The 23,474-nt window shown below is 43.3% G+C and overlaps 1 protein-coding gene across 1 annotated transcript in view; it reads right to left on the bottom strand.

Moving 5' to 3' along the window:
• Positions 1-18,721: 18,721 nt before the first annotated feature.
• The window catches only part of LOC139376305 (leucine-rich repeat and immunoglobulin-like domain-containing nogo receptor-interacting protein 3), a 60,619-nt gene continuing 55,866 nt past the window's right edge, over positions 18,722-23,474 (bottom strand). The window contains exons 3-4 of the mRNA XM_071118684.1: positions 22,725-23,468; positions 18,722-22,545 (exon numbers count right to left, since the gene is read on the bottom strand). Of these exons, the coding sequence (XP_070974785.1) occupies positions 21,973-22,545; positions 22,725-23,468 (1,317 nt within the window). The 3' untranslated portion in view covers positions 18,722-21,972. The remainder of the gene's footprint in view (positions 22,546-22,724; positions 23,469-23,474) is intronic.

The following is a 23,474-nucleotide window of genomic DNA, read 5'->3' on the forward strand; positions in this document are numbered from 1 at the left end:
TAGATGGACTCCTAGCTGGACTTACCGAAGGACCTCTTTATGACCTCTGAACTTTTACCCCTGAATTGGACTGCCCCCTGCATTCCTCTCTGCTGAAAGCTCCAATGAGGGGGCACCGAATTGGGTGGAGGAAGGAATGACAATGCCACTTCCTCTTTAACCTCTTGTTTCCTGTTGGAGAGGTCTAGTGGGGGACATACTGTAAAAGGCAGGAATCAGGAAGACATATTTTTTCCAGGTTACCATGGAAACCAATGTGTTCCTTTTCCTTCCACTTGTGTAGCATCTTCTAGCGGGCGATAATCATATTTAAGGTGGAGATGCGAACAGGGACTATGGGAGGTGTAGAGCACAGGAGGTTGGTGGTACCTTAATTGGGGAGGACAGGCTCGTGGACATAGCTGGAGCAGAATTAGTAGAATGGTTTCAAATACAACAAACACATGGTTTTCATGTGTTTGATGCCATTCCATCCGCTCCCGGCCATTATTATGAGCCGTCCTCCCCGCAGCAGCCTCCTGTGATATAGATGGGTCTCACTTAGAGGCAGAGAAGAGACCTATAGGTGTCCAGGGAGAGATTTGTAGGTTTGTAGCGAGGATGTTTAAAGCATTATGTTCAAATCCAAAGTGAAGCTGAGACATGATAGAGACACAGTGTGGCTACCTCACAGAACAGAGTGGACTGTGACACAGCCACGGATACCAAAGATACTTCAGCTGCCGGTCTGACGCTAGACCCAGGACTCAATCCTAACACACACAGATATACATATAACACACACACACACACACACACACACACACACACACACACACACACACACACACACACACACACACACACACACACACACACACACACACACACACACACACACACACACAAACTGTAAATCATAAACCCGCACACAGAGCAGTTGCATTGCATATTGACCACAGGGAGGTGGTAGCTATGCAGACAGAGTTGAGTGCCTTTTTTCTTCAACCACGGGTTGGACTGCTCTGAACACACACATGCACAAACAGACATGCACAGAAGTACAAATGTGCATAGACACTCACCTCATTAAACGCATGCCAAGGTGTAGGGGGGCACATACAGGATGGAACGGTATCCACAAGCTTAGAATCAACTCCCATTGAAATACAAAAAGCACTTTGTTTTGTACATTTTATTATTCCTATTATTTATTCATTCTTACGTTAACCAAATGATCACATGGGTCATTGAATGAGACATATTTGACATATTTGACATGGTTGGTTTGATCAACAGAGAGTCTGTGTTTGTGCACGTGTGTGTGTGTGCGCACCAGTGCGTGCAAGTGTGAATGTGTGCTTGCAGTCGGATGTTAATGTGCCCCAGGTATGGAGGTGTGTCTGTATTTTGTCACACGCACACACACTCCTACCAGAGATATTTTTGTGTAATTTATAGCGGGAGTGTGAGTGTGCCACGTGATGTGTCTGCACTTTCTGTGATCCAAAACCACACCCTCAGATATCTCTCTTTAACTGGCTAGCATTGGGGTAAATCAATGGCCAATCAGCTACCCCCAAAAACATACAGTGTTCCACCGCACTCCATTCTAACCCTCTTCACCTATCTCCTGTCCCGGCTCTAACCCTCTTCAGCTATCCCTTGACCCGGCTCTAACCCTCTTCACCTATCCCCTGACCCGGCTCTAACCCTCTTCACCTATCCCCTGTCCCGGCTCTAACCCTCTTCACCTATCCCCTGTCCCGGCTCTAACCCTCTTCACCTATCTCCTGTCCCGGCTCTAACCCTCTTCACCTATCCCTTGACCCGGCTCTAACCCTCTTCACCTATCCCCTGTCTCGGCTCTAACCCTCTTCACCTATCCCCTGTCTCGGCTCTAACCCTCTTCACCTATCCCCTGTCCTGGCTCTAACCCTCTTCACCTATCCCCTGTCCCGGCTCTAACCCTCTTCACCTGTCCCCTGACCCGGCTCTAACCCTCTTCACCTATCCCCTGTCCCGACTCTAACCCTCTTCACCTGTCCCCTGACCCGGCTCTAACCCTCTTCACCTGTCCCCTGACCCGGCTCTAACCCTCTTCACCTATCCCCTGACCCGGCTCTAACCCTCTTCACCTGTCCCCTGACCAGGCTCTAACCCTCTTCACCTATCCCCTGACCCGGCTCTAACCCTCTTCACCTGTCCCCGACCCGGCTCTAACCCTGTTCACCTATCCCCTGTCCCGACTCTAACCCACTTCACCTATCCCCGACCCGGCTCTAACCCTCTTCACCTGTCCCCGACCCGGCTCTAACCCTCTTCACCTATCCCCTGTCCCGACTCTAACCCTCTTCACCTATCCCCGACCCGGCTCTAACCCTCTTCACCTATCCCCTGACCCGGCTCTAACCCTCTTCACCTGTCCCCTGACCCGGCTCTAACCCTCTTCACCTATCCCCTGTCTCGGCTCTAACCCTCTTCACCTATCCCCTGACCCGGCTCTAACCCTCTTCACCTGTCCCCTGACCCGGCTCTAACCCTCTTCACCTATCCCCTGACCCGGCTCTAACCCTCTTCACCTGTCCCCTGACCCGGCTCTAACCCTCTTCACCTGTCCCCTGATCCGGCTCTAACCCTCTTCACCTATCCCCTGTCCCGACTCTAACCCTCTTCACCTATCCCCGACCCGGCTCTAACCCTCTTCACCTATCCCCTGACCCGGCTCTAACCCTCTTCACCTGTCCCCTGTCCCGGCTAGCTTGGCAACTAGGCAGGCATGTGTAGACAATTCATCCCAATATACCTCAAATCTTTAATATAAAGGTCAAAGGTGAAACAATAACATCGTTATTAGCAATGAAAGTCATGAGTCACTGCTAAAATAATTGTTTTTATTCATGGAGAATATGTACTAAAGACTTTTTACTGTTTGATATGGTTTGTTGATTTATTGATTTATTCCTCTGTATCCTGTTATGAGGGAGACTGACTGTAACTAAAAGTAATGGGATGGGTAAAGAAGAATGTGGGAAAGATAGAAAGTAAAAGCTGACGAGTTGTGGAAAGAATAGGGAAGTATTGTGGTATGGTGTGAGGGTGGTGTGGTGTGGTGTAAGAAGATAGGATTGTGGGTAGAGGGGAAAGGGTGGGTATAGGGTGTAAGAGTTGTAGGGTCAAGTATAAGGGAGGTAGGGTGTGTTTAAGGCGTTTAGGGGAAGGATGGTGAAAGGGTTCTAGGGCATAAGGAATGGTGTGAGGGGAAGGGCGGTAGGTTGTAAGAAATCTAGAGGGGAGGTGTATAGGTAACATCCAGTATACATCAGGGGATATGACTAAAGAATGGAAAAAAATACAGGATAGTAAAAAAAAAATGTTAATTTGAAAACCAACGATAACCCATTGTGGACAAATAGTGTTCCTTTTTTTATTTTCTTATTTACTTTCGTAAAAACTATAGCTTTGTAAGCCAACTGTCTCCTGTGTGTTCAAGTGATCCCCATATTAAAAAGAGAACCAACCCACCAGAGCACCTCTGTTGTCAGGGGCGACGCGAGCGATTCTTATATGCATGGATATTATATAGCTGTATAGAAACTGCAGGATGAAATGTACTCCCGGGTAAAGGAGAGGGCGAGAAAAGGAAAGAACGACTGGGTCTGGAAAAGAGAAGTTAAGAAAACGGGTGATGCCATGTGATGCTTTCTTTCCTTTCAGTTGTTATTTTGTTTGTGCTGGTTGTGTATGTGTTGTGTGTATGTACTGTATGTGTTGTCTCCTCCTCCCCAACGTCTTTCTTCCTGGTCTGTTGTGTCTGTTGTTGTTTTTGTAACCCTGTCCTGATGTGTGCTAGTGGGGGATGATGGTGATTTTTTGGTCTTTTCTCTGTATTATTTTATGCGTATTCACTGCTTGTTTCATGTTGTTGAATTGAAGGCACCTGTGTGTATCTCTCAAACCAGCACTGTCCTGAAGTAGTGCCCTGGGTGCCTGACTGTTTTTACATTCACCAAAGCTAAGATAAAGTGTTGGCTAATGCAGAAACAGACTGGCACTCAGGCTACTGAAATAGGCTCATGTATATGATGTAAGGCATCCATTTTGGCTCCAGAGTGTAGGAGAGTCCCAGCGCTCTCTCAGCCCAAGTACAAAATGTTCTCTCCCTCTTCCCTTACCTGCCAATCAATCAGAACCAAGTGTCATTGTGATGGTAGAAGACAATCAATTTCCAATAAAGAGAAGAGAAATGGAGAGAAAAGATGGAGAAAGGCAGGCAGAGAACTGCTGAACAGGATGGGGGATTAGGAGGAGGAATGGCTCTCAGGGTGAAACAGCCATTGTGTGTGGCCCCTCCCCTTCGGCCTTCAACCTTTAGGATTGACCTCTGCTGCAGAGGTCAAGGTGCCAGGGACTCTCCCCAAGGATAATCTGACTGGTTAACTGGACGTTTAATCGAAGATGTTTTTCAAATGCCCAAATACACACAAGACATGTACACACTTACACACACACACACGCTCATGTACTACACACAGGCACACATTGAATTGGACTGGACTGGATATGTGAAAGTAATAAGGCTTACACGTTTACAGTGTGAAGTCTCCAGTGTGTTGCTCTCCCATACCAAGCCCTGTAACAAACACATAGTACCCTTTAATTCATTGATTGGTTTATTGATTACTTGATAGATTGGCCCTGGGGTTAGCCACCAATTTCTCAGAAATTGAGTTTCTCCAGGATCAGAAATAATTCTAGTCACATCGTATGTGTATTGTGACTAGATATTGATTTTAAATGTTTATGTACTGGTTCCCTTTAGCACAGAATTCTTTGCAAACACCACAATGTTCACTTCTACCTATCCTATCCTTTCACTCAGGGTTCTGTGACTCTAATGATATACCACAAGACTTATGAGAGCAGACATCCGTGTGAACACACACACACACACACACACACACACACACACACACACACACACACACACACACACACTATTCTAGTATTTACCAATATAGTCCATACAATCACACATACACACACACACTGCCTGAGAGCCATTCTCCCATCTCTATTCCACAGTAGCATAGAGAGCCTGTGCAGTTACTCATGATTTTCGCCTGTTGAGACCTTTACTGAGTAATGACTGTAACAGAAAAAACCCGAAGTGAAAAAACAGTATGGGTAAAATGTGTTTTGAGTAATTAAATAAATTAACAAACAATTGGATGGTAGTCCTATCTTTGATTTTCATTTAATTGAGAGAGAAATAAAAAAATGTTTTCGGTCAATGCAACACATTCTAATTTATAGACGATGTGTAGAGTTTCCTGACTTGTTTTGGCCTTTGATTCAAATGTAAACTAAAGCACACTGCTGTTCAAAAGTTTGGGGTCAATTAAAAATGTCCTTGTTTTTGAAAGAAAAGCACATTTTGTGTCCATTAAAATAACATCAAATTGATCAGAAATAAAGAGTAGACATTGTTAATGTTGTAAATGACTATTGTAGCTGGAAACGGCAGATTTTTTATGGAATATAGGCGTACAGAGGCCCATTATCAGCAACCATCACTCCTGTGTTCCAATGGCACGTTGTGTTAGCTAAGCCAAGTTTATCATTTTAAAAGGCTAATTGATCATTAGTATACCCTTTTGCAATTATGTTAGCACAGCTGAAAACTGTTGTTCTGATTAAAGAAGCAATAAAACGGACCTTCTTTAGAATAGTTGAGCATGAGCATTTGTGGGTTCGATTACAAGCTCAAAATGGCCAGAAACAAAGAGCTTTCTTCTGAAACTCGTCAGTCTATTCTTTTTCTGAGAAATGTGAGAAATTGCCAAGAAACTGAAGATCTCGCACATCGCTGTGTACTACTCCCTTCACAGAACAGCGCAAACTGGCTCTAACCAGAATAGAAAGAGGAGTGGGAGGCCCCGGTGCACAACTGAGCAAGAGGACAAGTACATTAGAGTGTCCAGTTTGAGAAACAAGTCCTCAATTGGCAGCTTCATTAAGTAGTACCCACAAAACACCAGTCTCAATGTCAACAGTGAAGAGGAGACTCCGGGATGCTGGCCTTCTTTGCAGAGTTGCAAAGAAAAAGCCATATCTCAGACTGGCCAATACAAAGAAAAGATTAAGATGAGCAAAACAGACACTGGACAGAGGAAGATTGGAAAAAAGTGTAATGGACAGACAAATCTAAGTTTGAGGTGTTTGGATCACAAAGAAGAACATTTGTGAGACGCAAAAAAAATGAAAAGATGCTGGAGGAGTGCTTGACGCCATCTGTCAAGCATGATGGAGGCAATGTGGTGGTCTGGGGATGCTTTGGTGGTGGTAAAGTGGGAGATTTGTACAGGGTAAAAGGGATCTTGAGGAAAGAAGGCTATCACTCCATGTTGCAAAGCCATGCAATAGTCTGTGGACGGTGCTTAATTAGAGCCAATTTCCTCTTACAATAGGACAATGACCCAAAGCACAGTTCCAAACTATGCAAGAACTATTTAGGGAAGAAGCAGTCAGCTGGTATTCTGTCTATAATGGAGTGGCCAGCACAGTTACCGGATCTCAACCCTATTGAGCCGTTGTGGGACCAGCTTGACCGTATGGCACTTAAGAAGTGCCCATCAAGCCGATCCAACTTGTGGGAGGTGCTTCAGGAAGCATGCTGTGAAATGTCTTCAGATTACCTCAACAAATTGTCAACTAGAATGCCAAAGGTCTTGCACTGCTGTAATTGCTGCAAATGGAGGATTATTTCAATAAAAAATCATTATTTATAACATTGTCAACATCTTGACTATATTTGCTATTCATTTTGCAACTCAACAAGGACATTTCTAAGTGACCCCAAACTTTTGAATGGTAGTGTACATTTTGTAAGGATCTTGCATGTCATCTAGTTTATGTTTCAGTATTGGGATGCAGAGGAGAGGATAGTCGTTATCAGATGATACTGCTGCCCTCTAGTGGCAAATAACCAGAATGACCAGACATATTGTGCGTGTCTGTGACTGTGTGCATGCTATGCATGTCAGTGTGAAATTGAATTCATATTGACTTTAAACCAAGAGGAGACAGATGTAACAGTGTAACAACATGCTTTAATGACAAAAAATATATATTATTTTACAAGACAGACAGTATAAAACATATGTATAAATAAAAAAGCCTCCAGATAGTCGAGAGACAGATTTATATATATATATATATATATATATATATATATATGTACCTCTCCTACAAGTCAAGTTGCTGTGTGACTGGGTGAAATGGATTGAACACTTAGAGAATATATGCTAGAATATTATAGATACTTCCTATATCCTACACAACCATATCTACACTATTTAAAAATCAACAGTCATTTTACTCTGTCAGGCATGGCAGAAGAAACAGACAAGATGACATGATATATATAGTATGTACAGTTCTGTTCTCCAAAGCCAAGGGTCCAAGCACTATTTGCAACAGGAAGTGGAACAGTATTTAGGATTTAGCATACTTCCATATCTCCATTGAATTAGAATTGTGATTTTGAGATTAGAACATTTCCTCTGTAACTGTTTGTGTGTGTGAGTGTGGATAACCTTCAGGTGGAGCGATGGAGTTCAGCACCCATTACGAGGTTTCTCCAGTAATACTTAGACTATATAAAAGGTTCCAAACTTAACGAGGCTATATCGCCAGGATGAAGTGAAGCTTTGACATTGTAGACTTGACCAACAAAATACTTTGCTACAATGAAACAAACAAATCGAGAGACAAACGGAGAAGACACAATGTGTGTGTTTCTCATAATGGCTGTTATTTAAGGTTGTGCAGTGACTCCTTGGGAAGGGACACTTTGGTACATATATTACATCATAATAACTTTGAACATAACATTGGAGATTAGAAACCTAGGAATGAGTGCTGGTCAGACTGTCAAGTATCCCTCCTCCCACTCCTGAGGTTTGAATCCTATTCTTACACGGCATTTATCTGAGTCACACATTCATGAAATGTAGTCCTAGAGTAGAACCAATGCACAAAACAAAAACAAAAGATTCCTTTAATTAGTCCTTCGTTTACATTTCAAAATATGCATGATCTGAGTTACTACAAGATCAAAATCACCTGAGGTAAGTCTCTCTGTATTCACCTACATCGGTTCTTAAGGACAGGAGTCAGTGTTTTTAATGGCAGTTGGTTTCACTCAGTCCCATGGCTAGCATCTATTGCATCCATTTCTCTCCATACAGGTGTGAGTGAGTGTTTGGCAAGACCAGGCATGCATACTGTAGATTAAACATGCTAAACTCACAAGAAAATAAAACTGTTTTGCTTGAGAGAGAGAGAGAATTGATCCATCTCTTCAAAGTAATCATCAGTCTTACAGAAAGAGATACAGTAATGGTTCTCTTTCAATTATTATTTTCGATATCTCAAATGTGGGGTTTCACTAGGACCAGCTACTCTCTTGGAAGTACCTATCCAAAGCTTTTGTTGGAGACAGACAGGTAGAGTGGTGAATGAGGTGAGACCCTAACTTCAATAACATTAATTTTCTACTTCTCAGTCTCTGTTTGTACTGTAGCTAGCGTCACTGCTAGCTATTGAGACTTGGCTAGCTTGCTGAGAAGCAAGGTAGCAACACGGTAGCATTACTAGCTCCCTTATCTCATCTAGTTTAACCTACATTCACCCATTCTGTTAACTAGACCAACCCTCACAGCCTTCTCGTCGGTTGCGGAGCACTCTTTCTGAAGGCTAACTCAGTCACACGGTTTCCTTTAGCCAGCACTGAGCTAGCCACGGCACATCTTCACCACAAGGTAGCTGCTAGCTAGCTAACACTCCACTAGCCTCGTGGCTATAGCGTTATACAGTGGTCAATATTGCTCGCTGTTAGCCGCAAAGCTCCTAACTAGCTAGCCCATGCCATCTACATCTATGTTGTTCTTTCAACAGACATTGCTTGGTCCCACTAGCAAGCCTTGTCCCTCACAATGGCCACTGCTATCCCTTTCCAGAACGAGGCCTAGCACTCGAACCCCCAAGTTCTTGCGGCTCCAAGATTGTGGGGAAAGAGTACCACCCTCTATGCATCAATTGATTGGGACCCTGAATCATATGACCACTGCAGACTGCTGACGAGGGCAGGTCTGAAGAGGAGGCTTAAACGTGCTTCTATTTCGATATCCCGTCTGGCCTCCGAGCCAACAGTGACAGCCGAGGCTCAGCACTCCGCAACTGAGCCAAGTTGGAGCGAGGTCATGGATAGCCTCGACTCCCTGCCCTCACTGTCTGACGACACAGTGTCAGGGGAAGGCGAGTTAGGCGATGACGAGGATGACAATGGGATTCATCTCACAGAAATCCTTGAGATAGCGCAGGAGATGGGGACTGCTGGTGAAACTTAGCTTGTCGTTTTTAATTATTTCGTTTCAATCCTGTCCCAAACCAGAGCCCTAACCTTATCCACTCTGAATGAACCCCTAAACTATTACCCTTTGATTTGAATTGTTTCTGGTAAACACGGTGACCACGCCGTTTGGGGTGGAAGAGGTGACACATCCAGGAGAAGAGGGTTTCCCTCCTCATCTGCGAGCCCTTGATGACCAGCGTTTTTCCCATCGGCACCAAGATGCTTTAGCCTTCTGGGCGTAGCCGGTGAAAAAAAAGAAAAAAGGAGATGATACAGGCCACTTATGCACGCTCTCTGTTTTTACCGTTGGTGCGTTTATGTCGTGGAGAAGTGGTGTGACTATACAGATTTTTCATCTCTACACTCTGCTTTCCAGGGTCCTATGCTCCTGGTAGGAGAAGGTTTATCTTTGTTAGGGTCCTTTTGCCGCTTTCTCGGCCTGCCAAGGTCCCGCCAGTGATACAGTTTATCCTGTTGGGTAGTCTCTATGGTGGGCACGTCGCTTACGTCCATTCGCCAAGCTTTTAACTGTCTGTGTCTATTGTGCTTAAAATCCTTTCACAGCAGCTATTAGCCAATTAAAAGCATTGTGACATAATATTCCTCCTTTCGCTTTACTACTGCCCTTGGTGTCCCTAAGCGTATGTGTGAACAGTGCTCTACAAGCCACTGTTCGCGCCCACAGTCTGTCCAGGTGGTTTTCAGGTTAATGTACTTAACCCTGTCTTTGGGCGGGGTCAACTTTTTTCCATTGGAGCCTGTGAGCCTTGGAGCCTGTGGCTTTTTGCCTGTCTCCTTCCCTAGAAGGGCATCCCTGTCGTTTCCCCGATGTTCCCCGGACATTCCCCCTTCGTTTCCCCGTCATTTCCCAGCCGCTTCCCAGTAAGTGTGGTTCACATCTATTTGGATTATAGGAGAGCTCAGGCAAGGCTGTCATGCTCTTCGCTCATTTCAACGATATCCTGCCAGATCATGGGGACCATTCTTTTGGCTGATGGCCTTCTGAGGTCCCTCTCCTACATAGGAGTTTACCTCCCGGACACTGTTTGGGGCATATCTCATTAGATTGAGGTTGTATGCGTCTAGCTTCCCCTCACTTTGTTATGAGATTTTTCCCCTTGGGTTGTCTGTGCACCTTTTTGGTGCATACTCCCTTGGTTTCGGGACCTCTGAGGGTTGCTGATGTTGGGACTTCCCTGGCTTTGGAGAGCATGTTTTGCGATATGGGAGTTGGCAATATCCCCACATGTGAGATATCGAAACGAGTATTGAAAGAGAACTTACTTGCATAACCCCAGTTCTCTGAAATGATGAGTAATACATCTCACCGCATTACTTTTGCTCGCAAGAGAGTGAGGAAGAGAAGCATGCTTGAGAATAACCAGAGGGCGGGACTGGCTCCTTTTATGGAATTGAGGGTCTCAACTTATTCGCCACTCATAACAAGTAACCTTAAGTTATTGATTGTTGCTATCATTGCTATTGAAACCTGAGGAGGGGAGTCAGAAAAGAGTTGAACTCTTTAAACATGATGTTAAAGGGGAGTTGAACTTCAGCTTCCGTTTCAATTCTTCTCATTAGGAAATACGACTGAGAATGAGATTTGGGTCTTGGAGGCCGTGCTTTGATGTGGGTGTCTCTTGTGTGTGTGTGTGTTCGAACGTGGTAAGCGTTTGTACTTTCATTGTGCCAAAAAAAGTACACAGTTACAGTCATTCCCTGTTCTAGATCAGGCTGGTCACTAGAAGTAGACAGGGATTTCTGATGTTTGAAAAGTTCCTGAGTATATATGCCTTCCTCAGCACTCACAAAAAGAAAGAAAAACAATTTCCCAGCACTGGGTGGAAAATCATTTCTTAAAATTGAACTAGGCAAGTCAGTTACTTTTAATTACAATGACACCCTACAGTTGGTTAACTGCCTTGTTCAGGGGAAGAACGACAGATTTGTACCTTGTCAGCTCAGGGATTCAATCCAGTAACCTTTCGTTTACTGGCCCAACAGTCTAACACTGCTGCCTCATGAGGTTTGCAGCTGGAGCGTGCTGCTTAGACCACTGACAGTTCTCAATGCTATAGCAAGCCGTGAATACTGATGATACCTAGTGTGTTGCTTTAAAACATTTTTTTTAAGCCTTCCCCATACCGTAGCAAAATCTTAACAACTCTGAAGTAATGCCTAAATTGTTAACCTTTGAATTAATGTTGTTTTAACCCTGTAACCACACGGAATGAATGCATTAAAAATAGATGTTCATCCATAATACGTTAGACGGGACACGATGAGATCTTGTTGTTCTAGATAACTTGAAACAGTCTAACCAGGTTTTGTGTCTGGAAGCAGCCTAGACTCACTAGCAAGCTAGCCAACTTCTTTCAACAATTAGCTTCAGCCGGCCATTGTGGCAAAATTTGATTGATTTTGGATTATGGCTGGCCCGCTCATTAGGCAGGATTAGGTGGCCGCCAACAGTGGCAGACTAATGAGGGCGTCATTTTCTGAGCTAAACTGACCAAGACCCCCCTCCAACAACAACACATAAATCCTCACATAATTCTGACCCAAAACAATGACAATTTGTCTCAAGCAATGGCATAACGGTTTTTAAGGTGAGCGTTGATGCTGCCCTGTGATAAGCAGAGCCCACTTTGTCAAAGGCAGGTGCACCACATATTTTGCTTGTCCATTCCCAGTTCGCCTCTCCGAGGTGCTGTTGGAGTGACGCATTGCTGCAGCGCTCCACCAACGTTCCGTCAAAACAATTATCTAACATAAATCATGTAGCAGATATAGGATATGGTAGAATGAATACATGTCCTTTTCTGTAGCCTACAGGCTGGAGATAAAATGTATGACAATGTAATGAGACAGACACTTTTTACATCATGCAGGTTTCTCCGATCAAATAGAAACTGGCTACTCTTTAGTTGAATGATCTAGCTGGCAAGGTAACTGCTGTTTGATAGAAAAAATAGTACTTATTCTCAGTGCTGAGCTAGAAGTGTAACTGTTTCATCCCCTCTCGAGGTATGTATATATACATATATATATATATATACCTCGAGAGGGGATGAAACAGTAGCGAACATCACGACAGTTACACTTCTAGCTCAGCACTATATGTAGACATGTAGACATGTAGACATGCATACATGTACACATACATATACATACGTACAAATATACATATATATTATACTATATATTATACACACATCTTTTTTAAATATATTATTTTCCTTTATTATTCCCTGCAAACCCTACCACCCCTTCCCTAATTGGAGTAAACTAATAAACAATAACACTAAGGCTTCTACTTCCAACTTATACGTACTATACACATTTTACAGACACAGTCTATGTTACAATAGTTACATTTGGTTTGTTTTTAGTCCTGGCCTTCCTCTATTTTTTTTTCTATTTTGATTGGTGGTTATAAGTTTGTATCCATCAAAGTTGATCATAGCAAAAAATAAAATACTTTTTTACATTTCCCGCTGTGTAAACACATTGAAAATGTATACATTTTTTATTGAACCTTTATTTAACTAGGCAAGTCAGTTAAGAACACATTCTTATTTACAATAGTCTCACGATAACTCCTGATAACCTTGGGTAGCTGATATTCAGAGCTTAAATAGTCAAATTGATTAGTCACAGGATACAGGACTAACAAAGCCAATGAAATGGCCTGTAATTACAAATGGTGGGCCTACCACATGGATGGGCATTCATACAATTCCATTATGGGTATGACATGGTAGGCTACACCCCAGTAAGCACAAGCCATCTTTTGGACGCTTTTTTTTGGTTCTGGTTCAGACCAGACATGGTAGGCTTACCACATAAATGGGGATTCATAAAATTATATTTCAGGCAACACTGTAGGCTACACCTCAGTAAGCATGGAACGAAGCCGACACCTTTTGGATGTCTTTTGTTGGTGCAGTCTGGATTGGCCTTGATTTCCACATCCACGGACATTGATTTTTGGTTCAGTCCGTACCAAATCTGAACCAATCATAGACGTCTATGTTTGGTTCAGATTTTGTGCGGTCTGGACAAGCCTTGATTTGGCCCAAACATAGACGTCTATAAATTACTTCTTTTCAACTTTCATTCAGAACCAAATATTTGCCTGATTTCAACACCCAGAAAATAAACGTCTGGAAAATACGTATTTTCACCTTTCATTCAGAACCTAAATTGAACAACTTCAACGTCTGGAAGTTACGTCTTTTAGACGTCTTGTCAACGTAATTTTGCTTAATGGGACTATTCTAGTTTTGAGGGGGCTGCATTTTTGGGGGTCTTGCCTAGAGCAGCAGAATGGCAAGGACCTGCTTTGGGTAGCCTATCTGTGGGGGTAGTTAGGGACTGTCAATAAATTACACAATGTAAATGGGACAATATTTTCATGTAGTCTCATTAAATGCTTTCAATATTTGTATATGAATTTCTACAATTTACAGTTAGTTTGAGGTCTTTAAGTCATTGCAATTGGAGCTATTTACATTTGAAAAATATTGTTCCATTGGTCCCATAGGGATATCAAATGTCAAGCCAAATTGGCCATGGGCATTATCATGTGGTTGAGTGCAGACCGAATTGATGATTACTTGGGTGCTGACAGATGTAGGCATGATTGAAATAAACCCAACTCAAGGAAGACTGTTACAGTACCCTTCATTCTGAAACGTACACATTTTTCCTAATTATCTCGCAAATCTCAGTTTTTGACGACACTGACTTTATGACCAAAATGATCCCATTTACACGTTGTAGTCAATTTTGACATTCAAAGAAACATTTCTGACTAATATCGATGCCACATAGTTTGTTTTCTACCAGGTAATTTGTTTATTGCCTTCAGTTGCTCATGAATTAATTCACATAGTTTTCTACCAGGTAATTTGTTTATTGCCTTCAGTTGCTCATGAATTAATTCACATAGTTTTCTACCAGGTAATTTGTTTATTGCCTTCAGTTGCTCATGAATTAATTCACATAGTTTTCTACCAGGTAATTTGTTTATTGCCTTCAGTTGCTCATGAATTCACAGACAGTCTGAGCCACAGTCAACGGAGCAAATTTCAGATAAATAAATGTCCTTTAATCTGCACATCTCTCTCATGTCTACAGGTATAGCACAGCTATATGATGTTAAACACTCAACATTGAATGACTGTTTTTATTAGTAGGATATCAAATCAGCAAAATACTGACCTGCGAAGCTTACAGTCACTTTGTTCTCTATGATAGTGTTTTGTCATGGGTAATGACCTAAGTTGTTACAATGTCATTTGAGATCCAGTGCAGGCATATAATGCTCCCATCAATAACGTTGTTTGTGAACATGGCCGATGCATGTTATCTGATATGTCCCACTCTCACCTCTAGGGGCCAGTGTGAGCATACTGAAAGGGGGTTGACTGTCCACAGCAGTGTTCTGGTCAAGCCTTGATTGATGTAAATATCATAGTCTGTTTACATATTGCCTCTTGTGGGTTCCTTTAAAATAGTGGGTCCTTATTTGTTATGGGAATAGATTGTTTGAACCCTGTGTCATGGTAAGTCGACCCAAGGAAATAGCGACCTTGACAAATATTTGAGTCTGTGGAGAACATGGTTCTCTGCTACAAAGACAAAGGTAAGAGGACGTTACCTATGAGAGCGAAACGTTCACAAAACCAGCTCCAAACCTCTTCCCGGGTGTCATATTTCTTATTATTTCAGACCAATTAGTTCAGTCATATCTAATATCAGACCTAATTTCCTTTGAAACATGCTGTTGAGAGGATGATTGAAGATAAGGGAAATTGTCACATAAAAATTGTGTGAGGTGAGTGGTTAAAATACTATTCTATCCTACTTTTCTATCCAAATAAGGGTGCTAAAAACAAATGATTTTGATGTTGTTATTAATGGGCTGGGCAGGGGTGGGGGTGGGGGTGGGGGATCACTGTCTCTGTAATAAAGAGCAGAACACCCTAACCTTGGTGTAAAATAGAGAACAAAACATCTATATATTTCAAAAGTTGTCCTGTAGCTGTTAATGATCCCCCTTTTATCGGAGACTATTGTTGGTGTATTTTCATCAGTGCATTCCCTGGGTCAAACATAAAGGGGTTTCCCATTAGGGGCTACCCTATTACAGGGGCCGCTGAAAAAGAGATGTCTCGCCACTAACAACTAACACACAAGCACGCACACACACACACACACACACAACACACTCCACAGGCAAGGACAAACTGGGGGAGGCAGGGGAGAGCTCAGCCAAGATTCTCAAGGCTTTCTCAAGACGAGACACTCACTCAGTCAGTCTGATGTCTCCCATTCTCCCGTAGAAACATGAAAGGCTACAAGTATATTCTGTCTAGAACACTATAATGTTGTTCTATTCAGGAATGTTACAGTTGAATAGCGAAACCTTTTTGGCAGTCCACCCTTTAAATGTCATCCATTAGAATCAATTAGAATGTGCAGCACGCTCCACAAAGGGCTAAATGAATAGGTAACCTAGGAAACGAATACTCTCGTTCAGGTAGAGAGGTAGAGGGATGGAGATATAGAGCAGGTTGAGGGAAGTTCAAAAGGCTCTCAATTTGAAGTGCACCGAATGAAGTACACTACAACCCTATTTCCTCTTACATTCAAGGACCCTTGAAGGTCGAATGGATTTCATATGTGTGCAAATGCTTATCTTCAAACCTGAACAGGAGTACCTACCAGGGATCGAAAAATAACAAACTATTCTCCCCTTGACACAATAAAAAAAAACTGAGATGTGCTCGTCTCAGATCGGTACAGAATGCTTTTGGTTTAGACCAGATTTTTTGAGCGTTTGAACAGTATTCCCCCTTTTCTTTACTGTTGTGGGTTGGTGGCTTGGACAGAATATTTGCAGAGATGTTACATACATATAGTCTAGAGGTTTCTGTACCCAGAAAAATATTCCAGAATGCAGTGTCTGGTTGAAATGGAAGGTTATAGAAGCAGGAGTTTGGGTACGGTGGTTCCAAGGAACCTGGGTCACCCCTTATCATTATTTCAGTTGCATAAGTCCCTGCTCCATGATTGATAACGCAATGACTCAAAACACAACAACATCGAATCACCGGCCAGATAGAACATGTGTCTATTGCACTCTTAGAAAACAATTTGCTATCTAGAACCTAAAAGGTTTCTTCGGCTGTCCCTATAGAAAAAACATTTGAATAACCCTTTTTGGTTCCAGGTAGAACCCGTATGGGTTCCATGTAAAACCCATTCCACAAAGGGTTCAATCTGGAACCAAAGGGGTTCTACATTGTACCAAAAATAGTTCTACCTAGAGCCAAAATGTGTTCTCCTATAGGGAGAGACGAAGAACCCTTTTGGAACCCTTTTTTCTAAGAGTGTACCACACAACCATACTCTAGCTTAGTTACTGTGGATGGGGATAATGAGGTCTAGGCATGAACTGATGAAGAAGAATAGAAGGAGGGAAAGATAACAAAACTAAATACCTTCATCTAATCCTTCCATCTGTGATTGACGTTTACACCATCAACAACCACAACAGACATTCACAAAAACGGGAATATGGAAAAACACAGGATTGGAATGAGAAACATCAGGTGAGTCATGACCTCTATTCCCAAGACCGGAGCCAAGATGGATTCTCACACGTCTCTTCTGGCAGACAGAAAACCAGACAAATGTCCTAATCTATTTCCATTCAGCCTCATTAAACTTTAATAAATACAAAACTGTTCATCATCACACAGGCCGTTTGGTCGATTTGTTCTACAGATGTACTAGAGGATAATTTTAGAGCCTTCAGAATTAATCTGATTTGAAAGCATTGTGACATTGCGTCCTACACTAAACTCCTTCTAATTTCCTACATTTTATCCGAATCATGGCAAAAGGTTAATTCTCCACACGCATGCATGCAAACATACACACACACACACACACACACACACACACACACACACACACACACACACACACACACACACACACACACACACACACACACACACACACACACACACGACACACACACACACATACACACGACACAAACCTTCAGTAATGGAAGCTCTCCACTATATGATGCACATGGCATGGACAGGGTTCACATGACTTCATTTACATTTTTCGTTATCGGTCTCCAGCCAGGGACCACTCCCGTAGGAGGACCAAGTGGGGGTGCAGGATGCAGGATAGCGTGGGGACACACTGGTCTAGTGGGGCACAGACAATTGCCCACTGGCCGTCTCAGAGTAGGAGAGCGAAAGAGTTTAGTAGAGAGTTTAGTTGTCAACACAGTTCTGTTGTGAGTGATAACAGGGTGCTGGGCCGTTCTGGATACTATAGCTCTGTAATGTTGTGAGTGATAATAGGGGGCTGTTCTGGATACTATAGCTCTATAGTGTTGTGAATGATAATAGGGGGCTGTTCTGGATACTATAGCTCTGTAATGTTGTGAGTGATAATAGGGGGCTGTTCTGGATACTATAGCTCTATAGTGTTGTGAATGATAATAGGGGGCTGTTCTGGATACTATAGCTCTATAGTGTTGTGAATGATAATAGGGGGACGTTCTGGATACTAGAGCTCTGTAGTGTTGTGAGTGATAATAGGGGGCTGTTCTGAATACTATAGCTCTAGTGTTGTGAGTGATAATAGGGGCTGTTCTGGATACTATAGCTCTGTAGTGTTGTGAGTGATAATAGGGGGCTGTTCTGGATACTATAGCTCTGTAGTGTTGTGAGTGATAATAGGGTCTGTTCTGGATATTGTAGCTCTGTAGTGTTGTGAGTGTTAATATGGGGCTGTTCTGCATACTATAGCTCTGTAATGTTGTGAATGATAATATGGCACTGTTCTGGATACTATAGCCCTGTAGTGTTGTGAGTGATAATAGGGCGGAGTCTCACTATCTATCTGGCTGTCTACGCCACTCTGCCAGCCAAACTACTATGATGATTATGATAGCTCACAAAAATGGTAATGGTTGTAACAATGATCACTATACTTGCACGTGTATCATACAGCTACTGCTATCCGTTGTAGGATACAAAAACTTCCAGCACTAATCTAATGCTTTTGCTTTATAATGAAAACTGTATGTTAGTAGCTTCAAAAAGGATTTATGTTTGTACATACAGTATTGCTAGAATGTTATCCTGTAAACTGTGTGTGTGTGTGCATCAGACTATATATATATATATATACAGTTGAAGTCGGAAGTTTACATACACCTTAGCCAAATACATTTAAACTCAGATTTTCACAATTCCTGACATTTAATCCTAATAAAAGTCCCTGTTTTAGGTCAGTTAGGATCACCACTTTATTTCAAGAATGTGAAATGTCAGGATAATAGTAGAGAGAATGATTTATTTCAGCTTTTATTTCTTCCATCACATTCCCAGAAGTCAGAAGTTTACTTACACTCAATTAGTATTTGGTAGCATTGACATTAAATTGTTTAACTTGGGTCAAATGTTTTGGGTAGCCTTCCACAAGCCTCCCACCATAAGTTGGGTGAATTTTGGCCCATTCCTCCTGACAGAGCTGGTGTAACTGAGTCAGGTTTGTAGGCCTCCTTGCTCGCACACACTTTTTCAGATCCTCCCACAAATTTTCTATAGGATTGAGGTCAGGGCTTTGTGATGGCCACTACAATGCCTTTACTTTGTTGTCCTTAAGCCATTTTGCCACATCTTGAAGTATGCTTGGGGTAATTGTCCATTTGGAAGACCCATTTGCGACCAAGCCTTAACTTCCTGACTGATGTCTTGAGATGTTGCTTCAATATATCCACAAAACGTTCCTTTCCTCATGATGCCATCTATTTTGTGAAGTGCATCAGTTCCTCCTGCAGCAAAGCACCCCCACAACATGATGCTGCCACCCCATTGCTTCCCAGTTGGGGTGGTGTTCTTCGGCTTGCAAGCCTCCCCCTTTTCCTCCAAACATGACGATGGTCATTATGGCCAAACAGTTCTATTTTTGTTTCATCAGACCAGAGGACATTTCTCCAAAAAGTGCAATCTTTGTCCCAATGTGCAGTTGAAAATCGTAGTCTGGATTTTTTTGTGGCGGTTTTGGAGCAGTGATTTCTGAGCGGCCTCTCAGGTTATGTCGATTTACTGTGGATATAGATACTTTTGTACCTGTTTCCTCCAGCATCTTCACAATGTCCTTTGCTGTTGTTCTGGGATTGATTTGCACTTTTCGCACCAAAGTACTGTAACACTTGTCGTCTGGGGAAGGAGAGGAGGACCAAGGTGCAGCGTGGTAAGTGTTCATATTAAAACGGGTTTAATGAACACTGAAACAAAACACGACAAACGAACAGTCCGGAACGGTGCAACAAAACACAGAACAGAAAATAAACACCCACAACCAAAATGGGGAAAACAGTATGATTCTTAATCAGAGACAACGAACGACACCTGCCTCTGATTGAGAACCATACTAGGCCCAACACATAGAAATATAACAACCTAGAAAAACAAACATAGACTGCCCACCCAAACTCACGCCCTGACCATACTAAAACAAAGACAAAACAAAGGAACTAAGGTCAGAACGAGACAAGTACGTTCATCTCTAAAAGATAGAACGCATCTCCTTCCTGAGCGGTAAGATGGCTGCAGATGAACCTTCAGGCGTTTGGAAATTGCTCCCAAGGATGAACCAGACTTGTGGAGATCTACATTTTTTTCTGAGGTCTTTGCTGATTTCTTTTGATTTTCCCATGAAGTCAAGCAAAGAGGCATTGATTTTGAAGGTAGGCCTTGAAATACATCCACATGTACACCTCCAATTGACTCAAATGATGATAATTAACCTATCAAAAGCATCTAAAGCCATGACTTCATTTTCTGGAATTTTCCAAGCTGTTTAAAGGCACAGCCAACTTAGTGTATGTCAACTTCTGACCCACTGGAATTGTGATACAGTGAGTTATACGTGAAATAATCTGTCTGTAAACAACTGTTGGATAAATTACTTGTCATGCACAAAATAGATGTCCTAACTGACATGCCAAAACTATAGTTTGTTAACAAGACATTTGTGGAGTGGTTGAAAAACAAGTTTTAATGACTCCAACCTAAGTGTATGGTAACTTCCGACTTCAACTGTATGTATGTATGTGTGTGTGTGTTTGCCCTCTATATGACTTTGTGTTTGTCTTGAGAAAAGGTTCTGTGCACTTGTGAATGAGTGCAAATGTGATTGTGAATGTTTGTGTGCATGTATGCATGTGTAAAAACGGAGTATGTGTTCTGCACTGTGGTCTGCACTGTGTTCTGACTCTGAGTGTGTCGTGACTTCCATGCTGCTCCCCTGCCAGCTGTGTGGAGGTCAGTTCTGTCCCAGCACAGCCAAGTGCAGTCGGACGGGAGCAGGGTTAATAGGGAGGTTAGAGATAGGGGGCATATACACTCCCTTCTCCACCTCCTGCTCCCCACATCCCGCAGTGGTATGGTAGTAGTATTATTCAAAGGTTAGAAAGAGGAGGCATAAACATAATCCCTCTCCCTTTGTCCCACTGACCCCACTCCTCTCTGCTGCACTGGGCTGTGTATTGGTTATCATGATTACCGTGCGGCCCGTGCCCAATGGATTAAGCTTCCCAACCAAACCCTTGGGGCGTCGGGGGGTCATGGCAACCGTCGGCCAGTGGCTTTGTTCCAACTCACACAGCTAATCTGTGCAAACGGTCACGTCTGAAAGTAAAGTGGGCCCAATTTAGAATATATGGTCAGAATATACTTTCTTTTCGTGTTTTTTTAAAATGTTTCTTCTGATCTTTTTTGTCATGAATTTGAAAGGGTCAAATGATTGAAGTAATTTTCTGTATTAATTTCACTTGGATTCAATGTCTTTCTGGAGTCCTTGTCTCAGCACATCCTTCCTTGCTGTCTTGCTGTCTTATAAATGTGACAATGGAAATCATATCCCAAATGTCTTACAAAAATGGCTTGTTTTTATTCAATACTATAATCTTATTACTATACAACTTACTTTAAATTGCAATATTTACATGCTATTGCAATATTTCTCAAAAAGGCAGAATTTAAGAAAGCAAGACTACAAATACTGTGATAAGTTGATGACCGTGTCTCTCCATGCCCTCTGTGCAATGACCACTACAAGTACACAGCTTCCAGGAAGACCTTTTCCCTTCCTGTGACGTCACTTCCTGTGAGAGAGACATAACTACAAGCATTTCACAACACAGTAATCACCCAGTAAAAGATCACACTAAATTCTTAACTTCTATAATTCTTATCAAGCTCAATGACAATGTTATATTTATTCACTGGAAAGATCTTATAATTATTTTAAATACATATTTGTACCACAAGCTGAATAAAACCAGTAAGAGCTGGTGAGATCAAGGTCATCATCAAATCGAATCTGGCCATGCCATGTGTGAATTCTGTCTGGATTTAATTTCATAAAAAAACAAAAAATCTTTGCGAGTCAGGGCTGTGTGTTTTGTCAAACACGTTTCCGGGACATGCTTATGCCTCCCCCGCCTGGCCCTTGGCTGCGTTGTTTCATATCATCTTCATGTTGAATTTCCGGGCTCCTCCGGCACTACCCGTGGCCGCAGGCCCCTCGGCCTTCCGGAAAGGGGTCTCCACTGTGAAGTTGTTCTTGCGCTGGCCCCGCCCCCTGCTCCAAGCGAACAACAACAGGAAACAGAAGAGCACCACGCCTAGGAAGGTGATGCAGCCCATAGCCGTGGAGACAAGGATGGTGGTCAGGTCCAGGGTGAACTTGAGGAAGACGCGCGTGCTGTTCAGGTTTGTGTCGTTGAAGAACTCGCCACCGTACAGCGAGCGGTTGACGAAAAAAGCCGACGCGGCATCCAGCGGCGCGCCCCGGACGGTGAGCATGGCAAAGTAGGTGTCGTTGCCGCCGGCGTTGCTGGCGATGCACATGTAGGTGCCACTGTCGGTGACCTGGGCATAGCGGATCTCTAGCGTCCCTCCTGGGAGGACAGTGATGCGGCCATTGCTCTTGGCTGTGATTATTCGGCGCTGAGGGGAGATCCACATGATGTTGGGGGCGGGCTCTCCCACGGCACTGCAGAGGAAACTCACTGGCTGGCCCTCACGAGCCGTCACCTTAGTGGAATGAATGAATGGATGGATGAATTAATGAATATATAAATTAATGAATGAATTAAGTATTAGGCACAAAACTGAAACAGGCAACAAGGCTGTAAGCACTACATATCAATGTGTACCTACACTGTAGTTACATTATGTTTACGTGTACAGTAAAGTGGGATAATAACTCTTACCTGTTGAAGTTTGCGGTTGCGTATCTTGGGCTTCTGGCATGTGAAGTGATCGAAGAGCGCTGAGTCGGTGAAGGTGCTAAGGCTATACCCCTGCACCTCCTCCGGCCCAGCGCACACGGGCACCCTGCCGTCAAAGTTGAGGGTCTTGCGTCTCTGCAGGATCCACAACAGACGGCAGTCACACAGCAGCGGGTTCCCGTCCACCCGCAGCGTCTCCAGACTGTTGACAGAGTGGAACGATCCCTCCTCCAGGGTCTGGAGTTCGTTGGAGGAGAAGTTGAGGACCCGGATCTGTCTGAGGCCGCCCAGGGAGTGGGGCTCCACCGTAGCTAGGCCCGTGTTCACCATGATCAGCTCCTTGAGCCTCAGCAGCTCCCTGAAAGCCCAGGGCTCCAGAGTGGTGATGGGGTTGAAAGACAGGTTGAGGTGAGTGAGGTGGATCAGGTTCCTGAAGGAGGACGAGGGGACGGAGGTGATGTTGCTGTTAGTGATGGACAACCAGGACAGGTCCAGACCCTGGAAGCTGAGCGGGGAGATGTACTCCAGATATGGCCAGTTATCGATCTCCAGCCCCCGCAGGTTGTTAAGCTTGCGGAAGTTGTGGTCTTCTAGGGCAGCAATGCTGAGGTGCCTTAATCGCAGAGTGACCAGGCTGCGTAGGTAGGACAGTGTCTGGCCAGAGATGGACGTCAGGTTGCAGTGCTCGATGGTCAGGTCCTCCAGCCCCAGAAGACCAGAAAAGGCCTTCAA

Source organism: Oncorhynchus clarkii, chromosome 20 (assembly GCF_045791955.1).
Source record: "Oncorhynchus clarkii lewisi isolate Uvic-CL-2024 chromosome 20, UVic_Ocla_1.0, whole genome shotgun sequence".
Lineage (NCBI taxonomy): Eukaryota > Metazoa > Chordata > Actinopteri > Salmoniformes > Salmonidae > Oncorhynchus > Oncorhynchus clarkii.